This window comes from Erythranthe guttata, chromosome 6 (assembly GCF_056151865.1).
Source record: "Erythranthe guttata isolate IM_541 chromosome 6, IM_541, whole genome shotgun sequence".
In the NCBI taxonomy this organism is placed as follows: Eukaryota; Viridiplantae; Streptophyta; class Magnoliopsida; order Lamiales; family Phrymaceae; genus Erythranthe; species Erythranthe guttata.
In genome coordinates, this window is record NC_142538.1 from 13,755,878 (window position 1) to 13,773,566 (window position 17,689).

At 37.6% G+C, this 17,689-nt stretch overlaps 1 protein-coding gene and 1 non-coding gene across 2 annotated transcripts; one reads left to right on the forward strand and one right to left on the reverse strand.

The window, feature by feature from the left end:
- Positions 1-4,419: 4,419 nt before the first annotated feature.
- On the reverse strand, positions 4,420-4,525 carry LOC148770203 (small nucleolar RNA R71). Its single transcript, XR_016031954.1, has one exon. It is a non-coding gene; the product is annotated as a small nucleolar RNA R71 (small nucleolar RNA).
- Positions 4,526-13,958: 9,433 nt separating this feature from the next.
- LOC105964531 (uncharacterized) lies at positions 13,959-17,481 on the forward strand. Its single transcript, XM_088819878.1, has 2 exons — positions 13,959-14,457; positions 15,969-17,481. The coding sequence occupies exons 1-2, from the start codon at positions 14,191-14,193 to the stop codon at positions 17,322-17,324; spliced, it is 1,623 nt and encodes a 540-aa protein (XP_088676004.1). The 5' UTR covers positions 13,959-14,190; the 3' UTR covers positions 17,325-17,481.
- Positions 17,482-17,689: the final 208 nt, after the last annotated feature.

Genomic DNA, 17,689 nt, shown 5'->3' on the forward strand with positions numbered 1-17,689 from the left:
TATTTGGTCCGTGTATATGAGCTGGAAATTTTGGCTTGCAAATTATTAGATTTAGGATATCCTAAATATTAATTGCGACAAAAAATGTCTCGAAAAAGACTTTTACATGATAGTAAAAATGTCCTTATAAGTATATGTGGGACAATTATAAATGTCCTCTAATCTACACTAAGTGCCTCAAAAAATGATTTGTGTAACATAAATGATATAGTTACAAGTCATATACTTGTGCCTCAAAAACACTTTATTTTGACATATACAAGTGTCTCGAAAAGAATTAATTTACGGGGCATATATTAAGTGTCCCATGACCTAATGCGACACACAACTAAGCGACATATATTTTTCTTGCCCCTAAATGTATAAATGCCTCAATAGAGTATATATTGGGATCTATTCCCAATAAGTGATTTTTGTTGTAGAATATATATATATATATATTTATTGAAAGGTTTTTGTAAATTATATATCTAAAATAATTATAAGTTTCATCAAACTAGCTCAACTCATTTACACTTATAATTTAGATTGGTGTATATATATAATATTATATAGTGGAAAATTGGCTAGACAACCCTTATTTAGACTTATATGAGTGGAGATCCATTCTATTAAATGAATACATTTGTAGGTCCTTTGAATAATAATATAAAATAAAGTTATAGTGGATATACATAAATAACTCTCAATTAATATTTATATATAAATAGTTATTTTGGAAATTGAGGGAACAAATCCCGAAGATCTCTTTATCTCTCTTATACTCACGGTCATATATATTTCTCTCCCCCACGCCTATTCCTCCTTTTTTTCTTCTCTCTCTATGTCAAGCCTCTAGTTATTGTGAAATTTATTTTTCATTTCTTGTAAAAAAAAAATTAATTTTATTTTCATCAATATCTTATAGCAATCTTCACTTATCAACTTTCTTGACACCATATATTTTGAATATTAATTGTTATTTCGTATGTTCTCGGTAGTATTAACATTTTTTTTACAAAACAAAATAAATTTGCAATATATCAGAAAACTGCAACTTTAAACTTAAAATAACACAAACAATAAACAACAAAGCAAAGAATAAACATCAAACAGTAAACGGCAAGCACAAACAATAAACAAAAAACGTAGTAGACACATACACAAACAACAAACAACACAGCCCCTAGTGTATGTTTTACTCGAGCAATATGAAATAGTTTCAAAACACGAAATACAAAATAAAAGATGTTTTAACAAACACAAAAAATCTATTTTTTGTTTAATAGCAAATTAGTACGTTAAGTACAAAATACTTCAAGATACAACGTCTCTGAACACATTTAATGTGGTGTTCTTTGAATTTATGTCGGTTGAAGATGTGAACAAGTGAAACGAGGTTTGATCGAATATTGTTGGATTGAAGGATCTTCTGTAAGAACTTGCTCTGTGAGGACTTTGTTTGTAGTTTGATTTGCTCTTGTTTTTCCCCCTACGAAAGACGTTGAAGAGTCATTTAATGCCTTGTTCTTTTTTTTTTCTTTGACGTAGCTATTTGAGCACACACAAAATAAAACTAAATAAGACTTTCAGTTGCAAACAATAAATTGCAAAACATGAACAAAAAATAGCAAATTGCAAACAATAGCTGCAGTTACAAACAAAAAATTCAAAGTGTAAACAAGGAACTGTAAATAGGAAAATTTCAAATTGAAAATGCAAGTGAGAAATCCAAAGTTTGACAAGCAACTGAAAACTCGGTTTGATTGAAAACAAGTAACAAACTGTAAACAAATAGCAGACCACATGATCATCAACAAAATAAAGAAAACAAGAGCAACAAAATGCAGACTATAAAAACAACAAAAACCAAAAACACAATGTTTCAATAATGCACAATAAAATGCAAATTTCAAATAACAACACAAACGACAACAAATAAACATCAACAACCGAGTGAAAAAATAATACAAACAACAATATAAAAAATACGGTAAAACAACTATACAAAATATAAATCGAAGCTTTTAAAATGTGTGAATAATTTCTAGTGATCGATGCTCCAAATATCAACAACTTTTTTCCGCTGAGATAAAAATATCAACAATGGGTCATTAAATCATCTAAAAAATGAGAGAAATAAAAAGGAATTAATTACCCGAACTTTTATGTTTTCTGGACCATGTCGTTGCTATTGAGGTTCACCGATTTAGCGTTATGAAGCGATGACAAACAACAAACAAAAAAACCTACAATTTTTTTATTTCAATTAAAAAGCAACAAAACAGTAAAACCTATAGCAAATTGCACCATTGTATAAATCAATCTAGATAACATATGAAATAATCAAGTTACTATCCCTATAGTTAAGCTATCTCTATATTCAAGCTATCCCTATGATTAAGCTAATTATAGTTGTTGAGTGTATATTTTACACTCAATATATACTTTTTTTTACGAAGATTTTTGTACAATTTTATTGATTTTATGGTGCTTAATTATTGGTTTCTGTATTTTAGGTTCAATTTGAAAATTTGGGAGTCTTAAGGATGAAACGAGCGAAAAAAGGGCAAAAACGGGAAAAAACGGAAGAAAACAATTGGAAGCTGAAAATTGGCCTGTCACGGCCGTGTGAAAATAAGCCTATTTTTGGCACGGCCGTGCCAACTGCAGAATTTGGGCAGAAAGCTTCGGGATTTTAGATGGCCGTGTGAAAACACGCTGGAAGAAATTTTGGACTTTTAATCACAAGGAAGCCTAATTCTTCTACCAAGTTGAGACATCTATTGAAGAGCAAAGACCAATCACGAATTGGAGGACTTGACACATAATCTAGGAGCAAGAGAATGGAGAAACGAAGACAAAGACTTGACGAATCTTCATCATAGTTCTTCCTTTACTTTTCTTTTCAACTTTTATGATTTTTTGTATTTTTATTATGTTTTTCGTAGAGAACATGTGTAGCTAAGCTTTTAATTTAGGATTTTGTTCGAACCCTATGTGGTGATTCGAACCTATTTTTGTAATATTATGCAAGTTTAAATTCCATGAATATTTCTTGTATTTGATCTTATTTAGCGCATGAACGACCTAGCTAATTTATGTTGCTATGTGTTATTGTTAGAATTGATTGACATATCGTTTTAATAATTAGAACATGGATAGAAGAACATTCGAGTAGTTTTCACCGGATGAGTGTGTTAATTGCATGTAATATCGTAGACATACGAATAATACCTTAGGTAGCCGTTTACGAGACTTATTATTTAATATTTTATTCATAATTGGTTTGCATAGACATATAGTGAATCGGTTATAAATAATAGATTCATAATACACGCGATAGCGGGTTATGAGTAAATGAGTGTCTCGGGTTAATAATGGGGAATCGTAACTTGCATGATAGAGGTTTAATTGGGTGACGATTTATTGCGTAGGGGGAAGATAAAATCCTAGATTCGTTTTTATATTGATACTTTCTCGTGATTATTGGCTTTCATAATTAGTTTAATTATTTAGTTGGTTAAATTGGACAACCTTGTGAAGGCTGGATAAAAATCATAATTGTTAGAATTTTGTACTTAGGATTAGGTAATTTGAGTATTCCATGTGGGATCGATATCTGTCTCTCACGATTCTACTTTTACTACTTGTTTACGATACGTGCACTTGCTGTTAGATATTTAGCCCAACAAGTTTTTGGCGTCGTTGCAGGGGAATACAGCTAAATTATCTATTTATTCTAATATCAAATTTGAGCAATTTTTCTTACCATTTTTATTTATTTCATTTAATTAATTATTTTATTTGCTTATTTTATTATTTTTATTATTTTTGTTTTAGGTACTTTTTATGCGAAGAGGACATGACAGGAACTTGCTACCTTTTGATCCCGAAATTGAGCAAACATTTAGGTACGTCAGGAGAAATCAACGGTTAGCTCAAAACATTCTCGCAACAATGGAAGGAGAAAATAATTGCAGGCGAGACCATCAAGGACGCTTACTAGATGCGGAAGGAAATATAATCAACGAGCAAGAGCAATTTCAGCTCATTAATCCACCACCTCGTCAACGAGCATTGCCTGAGTACACCATTCCGACACTCAATGATTTTCAATCAAGCATCCAACAGCCTCCCATTGAAGCCAATAATTTTAAATTTCGAGTGGACTCCTCACTATGCTCCAAAACAATGGCTTGTTCAGCGGATTAGCTCATGAAGATCCGCATCTCCACTTGGTTAACTTTCTCGAGACGTGCGATTTGCAAAAGATGAACGGGGCCTCACCTGAAACACTGCAACTACGCCTTTTCAAGCACTCCTTACAAGGGGCAGCCCGCGAATGGTTACAAATGTGTGCACCGCACTCCATCTCGTCTTGGCCTCAGCTAGCACAACTCTTCATGAACAGATACAACTCCCCAACCAAAACTCAAAAAATTCGGAGAGAAATACAAATCTTCCTGCAAGAGTCAGACGAAGCACTTTTCGAAACTTGGGAGCGCTTTAAACAGCTTACCAGAAGATGCCCCAATCACGGTTTACAAGAGTGGCGTCAACTTCAAATATTTTACGACGGAATGCAAGATAATTCTAGAACGGTACTCGATTCAGCAGCAGGCGAAATGTTCATGAGTTTAACCTATGATGAAGCGCATGAACTTTTAGAGCGAATCGCAAGGAACAAATACATGCGAGCTTCGGACAGGTCAAACAGTGGAAGCAAGAAGATGGGAGGGCTTTTAGAGGTAGATGAAGTCACAACTATAACTGCCCAATTAGAGAAATTATCAAAATAAGTGGCAAGTCTACAAACCCAGCAAGCTCATGTAGTCCAAAATTCCGACCCAATCATAGAAGAAACGGAGTCTCTAAATTACGTAAATAGCACAAATCGACAGCAGAGGAACCCATACTCTAATACTTATAATCCGGGATGGAAAGACCACCCCAATTTTGGATGGGGAGGAAATCAACAAAATCAAGGTCAAGCGCCATCTCAAGGTCAACGTCAACCACGACCTCCGCCAGCTCCCGGATTTCAAAAGCCACCTCAAGCCCCAGCCCAAGGAGCACATCTTGCTACGTTCCTAGCTCAATTCATGACATCGACTCAAGCATCCATCAGAAACTTGGAAACACAGATGGGCCGATTCGCAACCCAACTAAGCACCAGACCAGTTGGTGCACTGCAGTCAAATATGGAAGATCCTCGAAAGGGCACTAACGAGTAATGCAAAGCTGTAAGTTTGAGGAATGGGAGACAATTGGAAGAAGTAACGAAAAAGGCAACAAGCAAGGATAGCGGAGAGCACGAAGAAAGGGAGGTTGAGATTCTGACAGATGACCCAGATGAGAAAAGGGTCGTTGCGCCTAAGCCGACCCCACAGGTACCTTATCCTCAACGCTTGATAAAAGCAAAGAATGAGTCGTATTACAATTTTTTTCTTGAACAACTGAATGAGTTACATATTAATAATCCTTTTACTCGAGCTCTTGAACTAATGCCTCATTGGGTAAATTTTTTGTAAGATATGGTATCTAAGAAACGGAAATTCGGTGAACATGAGATGATAGCTTTAACCGAACAATGCAGTGACATTCTCACTCGCCCAATCCCACCAAAGCTTGGAGACCCGGGTAAGTTTACAATTCCAGTCGCGATCGAAGGTAAGTTCTATGCAAAATCTCTCATAGATTTATGAGCTAGTATTAATCTCATGCCTTTCTCGGATTTTTCAAAGTTTGGGATTGGAGATATAAAATTGGTATTCTTACTTTATAGTTAGCCGATAGATCACTCATATACACAAAAGGAATAGTAGACGATGTGTTAGTCAAGGTAGATAAATTCATCTTTCCTGCAGATTTTGTAGTTCTTGATATGGAAGAAGATAAAGTAATTCCTTTGATTTTGGGGAGACCTTTTTTGAGAACGGGTAGAACTATAAATGATATGTATAATGGTGTTTTATGTATGTCTTTGGGGGATGAAACGATTAAATTTGATGTTTTCCGTACAATGAAGCATCCTCAAGAGGGTGATGAATGTTTTGCGTTTGATGTGTTAGATCAATTGAATTTTGATTTTATTGAACCTTTAATTGTGGATCCGTTGGAAGAATCGTTGAGTGCAGGAACATCAATAGAGGAAGAAGCAGTGATTGAACAACTATGTTGGTTGGATTCGGCAAAGCTGTTGTCAAAGCCACATTTTGAAAGTTTGGAGACGAAACTCCCACTCTCTGTCACTTTTAAACCTTCAGTGATCGAACCTCCAAAACTTGAGCTTAAAATTTTACCTCTCATCTAAAATATGTGTACCTTGGAGCTCATGATACCTTACCTATTATTATTTCTGCATCTTTGACAGGTTTACAGGAAGAAGACTTTTAGATGTCTTGCGAGAGCACAAGCTAGCACTTGGATGGACAATTTTCGACATCAATGGCATAAGTCCAACTTTTTGCATGCACAAGATCATCTTGGAGGAGAGACATAATCTTCAGTTGAGCAGCAGAGGCGATTAAACCCAATCATGAAGGAAGTTGTGAAGAAAGAAATCATCAAGTGGTTAGACCCAGGTATTATTTTTCCTATCTCCGATAGTGCGTGGGTTAGTCCGGTAAAATGTGTACCTAAGAAAGGGGGGATGACTGTTATAAAAAATGAAAAAAATGAATTAATCCCTTCTTGGACAGTAACGGGTTGGCGAATTTTCATGGATTATAGAAAATTGAACAAGGCCACCCGAAAAGACCACTTCCCCTTGTCTTTTATTGATCAAATGCTTGATAGGCTAGCTTGTCAAGAATTTTATTGTTTTTTAAATGGGTATTCCGGTTATAACCAAATCGCCTTTAGACGTATGCCATTCGGTTTATGCAATGCTCTTGCCACTTTTCAACGTTGTCTGATGGCAATTTTCACAGACATGGTTGAATGTGGTCTTGAGATATTTATGGATGATTTTTCCGTTTTCGGTGATACATGTGACACTTGTCTCCAAATACTGGCTAAGGTTCTTCGCATGTGTGAGGAGAAAAAATTTGTGCTCAACTGGGAAAAGTGTCACTTTATGGTGCAAGAAGGGATTGTGCTAGGACACAAGGTGTCAAAGAAAGATTTAGAAGTCAATCGAGCCAAAATCGAAACAATCGAGAAATTACCACCACCAATTTTAGTAAAGGGAATTCGTAGTTTTGGGACATGCAAGTTTTTATAGGCGGTTCATTAAAGATTTTTCTAAGGTTGCCAAACCATTGTGCAATTTGTTGGATAAGGACGTCAAATTTGACTTGATGAATGCCTCAAAGCCTTCGACGAATTGAAAACAAGGCTAGTAACCGCACCTATTAATGTTGTCCCTAATTGGGATGAGCCCTTTGAACTTATGTGTGATGCCAGTGATTATGCGGTAGGTGCAGTGTTGGGCCAAAGAAAGAATAAAATTTTTCATTCAATTTACTATGCTAGTTAACCTCTAAACGATGTGCAATTGAACAATACAACTACTGAAAAAGAGTTGTTAGCAGTTGTTTTTGCATTCGAAAAATTTAGATATCATATCATAGGCACCAAGGTCATTCGGCCTTGAAATATTTGATAGAAAAAAAAGAGGCAAAACCTAGACTTATTAGATGGGTCTTACTGCTGCAAGAATTTGACTTGAAAATTCGTGATCGTAAGGGTAGCGAGAACCAAGTAGCCGATCATTTTTCTAGGCTAGAAACGGAACTAGAAGATAAAATTTGCATTAATGAAAACTTTCCAGATGAACATCTACTTGTTGTGGATGATCAAAAAGTACCATGGTATGCAGATTTTTTAAATTATTTAGTTAGCCATATACTTCCACCTGAGCTCACTTTTCATCAACGAAAAAAGTTTTTACATGATGTGAATTTCTACTTTTGGGAAGAACCATTTTTGTTTAGACAATGCAGTGATTTAGTCATTCGAAGATGTGTACCGAAAAACGAGCAAAGAGATATACTTTTTTATTGCCATGGCTCGATTTATGCGGGGCATTATGGAGGTGAGCGAACAACGAGAAAAGTACTTCAGTCAGGTTTCTTTTGACCAACTCTATTTAATGATTACTATAAATTTGTATCGAGTTGCGATAGATGCCAGCGGGTAGGTAATATTTCTAGGAGGCACGGACTCCCATTAAATACAATGATCGAAGTAGAACCCTTCAATGTATGGGAAATAGATTTTATGGGCCCTTTTGTCCCATCATTCAATAACCTATACATCTTAGTGGCCGTCGATTATGTATCTAAATGGGTTGAGACGGCCGCCTTTCCTACTAATGATTCGACAGTGGTTTGTACTTTCTTGAAAATACATATATTCACTCGATTTGGAACACCGCGAGCAATTATTAGTGATGGAGGCACTCACTTTTCCAATAAACAATTCGAGGCACTCTTGGCCAAGTATGGTGTAAAGCATAAGGTCGCATTGGCCTATCACCCTGATCGAAAAAATTAGACGATGCAATTTGGTCATATTGTACAACTTACAAAACTCCACTTGGCATGACACTGTTTCGATTGATTTATGGCAAAGCATCTCATTTACTGGTTGAATTGGAGCATAATGCGTTTTGGGCGATTAAGAAGTTAAATTTTGATCGTGAGGCATGCAAGGAGAAATGAATGATGCAACTCAACGAGCTCGATGAATTGCGATTGAATGCCTATGAAAGCAATCGTGTTTACAAAGAAAAAACCAAGAGATGGCACGACAATAAAATATTGCATCGCGAATTTCACAAGGGTCAATTGGTACTACTTTTCAACTCCCGTCTCAAGTTATTTCCGGGAAAACTCAAGTCAAGATAGTCCGGACCGTTTACTATACTCGAAGTATTTCTGCATGGCGCAGTCAAGTTATTGGATTCCGAACCGGAAAATCTTTCAAAGTCAATGGGCAGCGCCTCAAGCATTATTAGGGAGGAGAATTCAATCGCCAAGTGACTTCGGTCACTTTAGGTTGAGCAAAGAAGCAGACCAAGTCTGGCTTAAGACTGTAAACTTAGCGCTTCTCGGGAGCAAAGAAGCAGACCAAGTCTGGCTTAAGACTGTAAACTTAGCGTTTTTTTTAGTTTTTAGTTTTAGTTTTTAGTTTTTAGTTTTAGTTTTTAGTTTTTGTTATTATTTTTATTTTATTTTTATTGAAACGTGCAAACTAATGAACTCAACAATTTTTTTTTCAGGAGTAAACAACGCCACTTAGAGTACCACACGGCCGTTCCAAAATTGACCTATAATCTCACACGGCCGTGTGGAAGGCAGAAAAAGCTATTGTATGATTTTTCAATTCACACGGCCGCATGAAAATTGAACTAGAAACTCGTACGGCCGTCAGGAAAATCTGGGAAGCTACTGCCCAATTTTCACTTTTCGAACGGCCACGCGAAAATTTAGCTATAATTTCACACGGCCGTGTGGAAAGCAGGAATAGCTACTGCCCAAAAGTTGCAATTCGCTCGGCCGTCCGAAAATCAGTGCTTTTATCCGGACAGCCGTGCCAGTTCAAAAGAGAGTGTAAAATCCATGTGTTAGCACGGCCGTGCGAAAACAGTTCAAAAACTCGCACGGCCGTGCGAAACGAACTAGAGGAGTTTTTTTTAAAAGGGGCCAACACAACATAATTCTCACAATTCCAACTCCTCCCCTTCTCTGCTACTTCGAACCCTAACTTTACTTTTTCAATTTTTTTCACTTTTTCTTGCAAACTTTTGCCTAAAATTCACGAACCACATACACATAACACTTAAGAAACTTGGATTCTTGTGGATTTTTGCAGGGAGGGTTCAAGAAGGTGCCAATTTCTCAAAAGTGACCTTCCTCAAGGAACGCCCACAAGGTGTTCGACGATTTGCCCGAGTCAAGTTTGGGGGAATTTTACACACCAATTCATGTCAAATCCCTTCCAAAAAGCATACTCAACACCATGGGAAAAAAAGGATGAGACGGAGAAGGCACCTCGAAAAGCAAGGGAAAGGGAAAGAAGGCCGCTCAAATTCCAACTCCCGATGACGATGCATTTTGTGTTGAAGGCCCCAAAGTCCTTTTTTGCCAAACAAACGGTGAAGAAACTCGTAACGGAGCGAGCATACACGGTCACCTTACCACAATTTGAACCATTGAATCAAGAATTTGTGAGACGAGGGTGGCACTCGTTGTTAGAACCGGTCGATTCAATCAACTTGTCCTTAGTTTGTGAGTTCCATGTCAATCACCGTATCCACAAAACTTCGGATAGGATGACGAGCACGGTTCGGGGGAAGAAAGTGGATTGGAGTGCCAAGGCCATTAACTCGTTCTACAACATCAAACATGATGTGTGCAATTGGAAACAATTGCGAACCGAGGTAACAAAAGACCAACTCGGAGAGGCATTATGTGATGAGCCCCCAATTTGGTCCGAATTCTCCAACGTTGAGGAGTACGAGTTAGAATGGAAATGCATCCACCAACTAGGCAAGGCGTGCTTTACTTTCATATGCGTCAATCTCGTACCCACCCGATCGTTGACTCAACCATGAAAGGTGTGTTCTTGCGTATTTCATCTTAAAGGGCACACCGATCAACATTGGAGAGTCATATCCGACCACTTTTGGATACCCATGACCAAAAAATCCAAGGGACTCTATTTCCCTTGCCTCGTCACCGGCCTATGCAAGAAAGCCAAGGTTCCAACCAAAGCGGCGGATATAGACACACAAATCCGAAAGCCGATTAGTAACCTTGCGGCCCATTAGTTCAAGACACCCGTCTACGGCGGTCAACAAGTCGCCCTACCCGAGGGCCCAAGCACAAGTTCAGATCGCCGCTTTCAAAAGCGGATGGAGCGTGAGTTGGTGATTACTCACAATCGGTTAGCCACGGTGGAGCTCAAAGTTAGCACAATCGAACCCTTCAACGGTGGTCGGGGAAGATGCTCCAAGCTATTGTACGCCATTTAGCATGCGGTACACCCGAGTGTGCCGAGCCAGGACCTTTGCCCGCACCGATCCTTGAACGGGTACCCGAGCTATTTGAGGACGAGGAGGACGGTGATGCTCATGAGCAAGGCGGAGGTGGAGAGCAACCCGTTAATGGTCAAGACGATTAATCAGGTGTTTTCTATCCTTAAACTTTGTACGAATCACACAGAGGGCAATGTGAATTTTAAGTTTGGGGTGGATATTTTTTGTATGTTATTTTTAATTGTGCTTTAGTTGTTGTTAGTTTGCATGTGTTAGGATTTTTTCGGTTGTCTATTTATTTATTGCCTTCTTCGAAAAAAAAAAGAGAGAGAAAACTCGAACCATCATGTTAAGAGCAAAAGTAGAGACTTTTGTACTCTTGAACAGATCGAGTTAGGTAATAAGTCCTTCGAGGTGAAGGAATAATTCTAAAAGCTAAATCTTAGCGAAAACACCTCACGTCAAGAACGAGAGCTAAAAATTCCGTCAAGTGAAACTCTTAGTGACTAGCTGTGAGATGAAAGGAGAAGCGTAGCAACTTTTACCCATATTTTGTACCTTGTACCAAAAGCCCAACATTTGAAAGCCAAAAAGTTCTAGTGATCCCAAGAGCTCAATTATTTGATACTAACCGAGTAAAGAAATTTGGAGAGTCTTTGGAGTCGAATATTATTATGTAACTATAAATTTTCTCCATTTTTAATTTACAAATATGGGATGCTTGAAGCGATAGCATGGTTTGAATGACGGCCTTGCAAATTTTTTAGAATTGTCATGATATTTGCAAATTCTGAAAACATGAAGTTGACCATTAATCTATGTGATGAGAGGCGTTTGTTGAAAAAGTTGCTTTGAAAGTTGCTAGTTTTTGCTTGAATACAAGCTCAAGTTTGGGGGTGTGTTGAGTGTATATTTTACACTCAGTATATACTTTTTTCTACGAGGATTTTTGCATAATTTTATTGATTTTATGGTGCATAATTCTTGGTTTGTTGTATTTTAGGTACCATTTGAAGATTTGGGAGTTTTAAGGATGAAACGAGCGAAAAAAGGTCAAAACGGAAGAAAACAATTGGAAGCTGAAAATTGGCCTGGCACGGCCGTGTGAAAATAAGCCTATTTTTTGCACGCCCGTGCCAACTGCAGAAGTTGGGCAGAAAGCTTCAGGATTTGAGACAGCCGTGTGAGAATTGTACTGATTCTCGCGCGGCCGTGTGAAAACACGCTGGAAGAAATTTCGGACTTCTAATCACACAAGGAAACCTAATTCTTCTACCAAGTTGAGACATATATTTAAGGGAAAAGACCAAGCACGAATTGGAGGACTTGACACATAATCTAGGGGGTCTATTAGATATAACCCCCTTAAACATTCAAAAAATAGGGGTAGACCCAAACTTAAATTTGCCATTTTGATAAAAGCCCAAACTTTTCTTAATTATATAATTACCCTCAATCAAATCTCACAAATTCCGTTACTTTATCTTTTGAAATAATATCAAATCCCTTCCTATTTTCCCGTTAAAACACTATCACCCCAAACCCACTATCAAATAAACTGCAAAACCTCCCACAACCACTTCCCGAAACAGCCGATTGAACGCGGAAGATCTCTGCACTGCCGTGAAACGACGACTACGTGCACTCCGAGCAAGCCGCCATAGGTACGTCTTCGCCGCTCGCTGCATCGCTATTGTCCATCGATTTGTTGATATGTTTTGGCTAAATCGACTATCACGTTTGTATAATTGCAGATCTGTTATAATCGATAACCAAATTCGAGCACTCAATCGTTGATATTTCAACAATTGATGGGCAGGACAACCACCAAAAAAGGTAACCCATTACTATGTTTATGTTTAACTGCGACGTGATAGTCTATTTGAGATTTTTTTTCGGATAATCTGTATATATTTGCTTATCTAACACACTCAGTAAAATGTTGCAGTCATCGAAGCAGCGAAAATGGCAGACGGCATTATGCTGCTAAACGCGGGTGAGCAATTGATATCCCCTATTGATACATATCAGAAAATTGTATAGTCGAGTAAAACGTCAATAATCGGATATGTGTTTTAGATAGCGTGCTGTTTGTCCGTAATGTAATTAATCTCATGGGTTTATTCATGTTATAGATTGTAATTAAATCGATGAATGTGATAGTTGGTTAATGAAGTTCGATAGTACATTAAGGTAATAGTAGTCGGATCTGTGTTTTAGATAGCGTGCTGTTTGTCCGTAGTGTAATTACTCTCATGGGTTTATTCATGTTATACATTGTGATTAAATCGAATCTATGAGATAGTTGATTAATGAAGTCCGGTAGTATATTAGGATATTAATAGTCGGTTCTGTGTCTTAGATAGCGTGGTGTTTGTCCGTAGTATAATTAATCTCATGGGTATTTTGCTGTTTTACATTTTGTCAATATACTATATTGTGTTTGTGATGTTTGGTTGATAAATCTGATAGTATATTATAATAGTCTGACAGCATGTTGTGTTAATTCGTTGTTACAATGAGATATTATTTAGAAGAAATTCAGACCGAGTTGTTATGAATTGAGATAGTATGCTAATATAACGTTGTGTTGTTCTAAATCTATATATAAATTGTAGAACGAGTATTAATATACCATTACTTTAGAATGAATTGTTGGTCAATTAACTACACTGCAGTTTTAGTTATGCATGCTTGTGTAGTTATGTGTATGCTGTGAAAATGTATGCCTATGATATGTTTAATTGTTATCAATATTTGTTGCGTATTTTATGTTTATCATATTTACACAATTTTACGTGATTTACAGCCGAATCAAACTTAATGGAACAAAAAGAACTAGACCAAGGCAGCTGGACCCGACAATTCCGATCCAGCCTACACTCAACAGTAGACTTCTTCGCAAATGTCAGTCTGCGAAAAGCGCACTACAAATGCCTCAAAAGAACGCCATTCTACCGGCTAATTTTACCGTTTGCCAAGCATGATCCATCTCGCAAGTCACAGGGACACAAATAGGCACAGTCCTCATATTGAAAACATACAACAAAGAAGACAGAGTGTTCAAGATTGGAGAAAGAGAATTGCATGTCACAGAGGAGGATTGCAATCTGATATTCGGCATCAAATCAGGTGAAAAAAGCATAAGTATTCGCAGAACCACCAAACCAGAATTCGGTCTAACCAATCGTAAATTTAGAGACGTAGAAAAAATATGGTTGGGGATGTTGAAGCCTAAGATGCTGGAATACATTGACAATAGGGATGACGAGGATGTCGAAGATGTGGTTCGTATAATCATACTCCATGTACTTACATCCTGTTTTTTTGCAACTTCCGGAGACCAAGTCAACTGGTGGATGGTACAGCAGTGTGATGAACTGTACAAACTCAGTGATTACAATTGGGCAGGTTACATCGTCGAATTCCTGATGAAATATGTGCAGGAAACAGAACCATCATTAGTCCGTGGGTGCACAACACTATTGTTGGTATGTTTGCATAGTTATATATACATTAACTTGGAGTTTATTGCAAATACTACCCCTGTGTTATCTCGAATTGCCAAATACCCCCCTGTGAAAAAAAAACTTACCAACACCCCCTTGTGTTAACATTTTTGAAGCACACTGCACCCTTTGTGATTTTAGGCTTTGACTGAAGGTAAAGTGACAAAAATGCCCTTGTGATTTTTTCAGCAATTAATAAAATATATTATAATTTTATAAATATTATGTAGTTTTTTATTTTGTAAATACTAAAAATAAAAAATATATTTAAACGAGAATGAAATATATATTATAACATTAAAAGTTTTAATATGTTTTCTATTTTTTTTAGTTTTACATTATATATTAAATAAAGAAAAGAAAAGAAAAAAACAAAAGAAAAACGTTCTTCTTCCCCACCCTCCTACCCAACTCTCAGCACTCATCCACCATATCTCCACCGGGTTGCCGCTTCGGCTCCGCCACAGCTCACCACCATCTGACCTCTCCTTCACCAACACCACCATCTTCTCTAGATCCGCCGCCCACCCATAAATTTTAATTTATTGAAATTTTAGTTTTCACCAACAAATTACTTTACACGAGCCTCTAACCTTCCCCCAATCTCTTATTTTGACGGCGGTGGTGGCGATAAGAAAGAGAAAGAGAAGAGAAAAGAACCAAAAGACGCAATTTTGACCTAGCAAGTTTAGCCGTTGTTAAAATCGTCGCCGTCGAGAGAAATTACTTGGAGATTTTAGATAACCATTGCTGTAATTGGGGCTTAATTAGCCTCGGGTTGTACGGATTCGGGTCTGGTATGGGAATTGTAGAAGATAGGGTGGTGTTGCTGAACTTTTCTTCTCTTGGCAGGGTTGGGGTTTGGGGGTGGGGAACGGGGAAAGGGGGAAGAAGACGATGTTCTGTCTTCTTCTTCTTCTTTTTTTCTTATAATATTTTTCTGCATTATTATTTTATTTTGCAATTCTTGAAATTACAATTTGGTCCTATAAATTTAGATTATTCATAATTTAACCAACAAGATTATTTTTTATTTTATAAAGGGGTATTTATGACATTTCACCCTAAAAATACCATTAAAAATCGCACAACCCGCGAGTGAGTGACACGATTTGTGTCCAGGGGTGTCGATGCCTTGACTTTGTTAACACAAGGGGGTGTTGGTGAGTTTTTTTTTCACATGGGGGTATCTGGCAATTAGAGATAACACAGGGGTGGTATTTGCAATTAGCTCCATTAACTTGTGATCAACTCTGCATAATAGTATTTTTGTTAGTGCACATAGTTAACATGCATTTGTAATATGCAAGCTCGTATATTGATTTGAAACATAGTGTACATTCTATCCATATAGTATAGTACCGTAACCTAATAGTATATTAATTTTGTTTAGATAGTATATTTATATTGTCTTCATATGATATTTATAATATCTTAATAGTATATTAATATCTAACATGCAGTCCATTCCTAACACTAGATTGTTTCCGCAGTTCTGGATGTGCGAGAGGATAAATATCATTGAACCAATCATCGCTGATGCTTTCCCAAGGTTCCAGAAGTGGAATTTGAAAACACTGGGGACAGCGCTGGAGCATAAAGTCATCAGAGACATCCACAACGATGAAGTGAACGAGTCAGCACTCACTCAGACAGAAGAAGAAACTGTGTTCTTCGACAAGGACACATCTGCTGCAGAAAGAGGCAGTAAAAGGAAAATAACAATTAAAAATAAGGAGCACAAGAAAGGCAAAACAGATGACACATGCACCAGTTCTGAAACAGGAGGTAATGATCAGAATATCAATGTCCCAGAAAAATTCATGACTAAATTACGTGAGAAGTCATCAGAAAATCGCCGTCTTTCCAAGCTAGCACTTCAGTACGAGACTGAATCCCATATACTGAGAGAGAAGAACAAACATCTGGAATACCTCCTGGCCAAATACGCACCAGCTGCAGAAGCGAGTCATGGGGGATCGGCCCAACCCATAGACCATACAACAGAAGCAAAGTTAGCTGCCGAAACATTACGTTGCGCCGCACTCGAAGAACAGCTGATAGTTATGAAACAGTCGTACGATGACTTGGAAGCAACAACAACACTGTTGAAGCTACATGTAGAGGCCCTGACCGCTGACAACAATAGCCGCAAGAAGTCGAAAACAGGACTCCAGAACTCCGGTGACGAACCAAATACCAAATTGCACGAATCAGCTGGCAAGGCAACCACTTCCATAGTGACAGGCTCAACTCCAAAAACTCCCACAGAAGACAGTATGCCATCTTTCCGATTGCTTTCACAAACGCAGCCTGACCCTAATGAAACAGCTGCAGAGCGCGATGATCCTTTACCTCTGACGTACGTTGACAAGACTGAGATACGGCTCGTTGATCTCATTACTGATGTAACCTTGCTGAAAGACATCAATAAGGAGAAGAGTCAGACGATACTCCACCAAAGCGAATTAATCAAACAGCTGAAGCACACAATATCTAGTACCAAAAAGACTAGCAATTGTCCTCAAATTTCAGCTGAACAAATGAATGTATCCTTCGAGATTGATGGGGGGATCATGGACTCCAACAACGAAGGTCATGAGGGCTCAGAGGACATATCTGCTGACAAATTGATCTTACCGCATGCCAACACGGAACATGCCGAGAGCATCGAAAAAATACTACCCATATTTGATAGAACACGGTCTAAGCGTCCTGCTGTAACACCAACAACTGTATCCAAGGTTGTAAGGAAGTACAGGAAATTCAAAAACTATCGCAACATGTCGGAGAGTAACAGGTCTCTACTGGACATCACAGTGGAGGCTGCTGCAAACAAAGAATATTAAGTTTCAACAAAAATCCTTTCACCATATTTTGTTTAATACTAATATAATTAACTTGCCCCCAACTAAACATTTTATTTACCCTAATTTGCCCGCAGCACCAAAGTTTGGACAAGCCCAGATGGCAGAAAATTTGTGTGTGTCAAGGATTTGGTGCAGAGCATTACACACAGAGAATTATCCTCGCTTGTAAGTCTACAAATATTCATTACTCTTTAATGGCAATACTTATACAGACAATTGACGCATATTGTGAGATCTTAATGATAAGACAGTCCATGAAAGAATTCAACAAGACGCAGTATTCTGAGTTGAAGGGAACGAGCTATGGTTTTCCATGCATGCTGCTGGTAAGTGAATAATAGTAG

Coding starts and splice junctions, on each gene's coding strand:
- LOC105964531 (XM_088819878.1), top strand. CDS start 14,191: ATGTTGAAGCCTAAGATGCTGGAATACATTGACAATAGGGATGACGAG. Junction 14,458..15,968: donor GGTGCACAACACTATTGTTG/GTATGTTTGCAT, acceptor TTGTTTCCGCAG/TTCTGGATGTGCGAGAGGAT.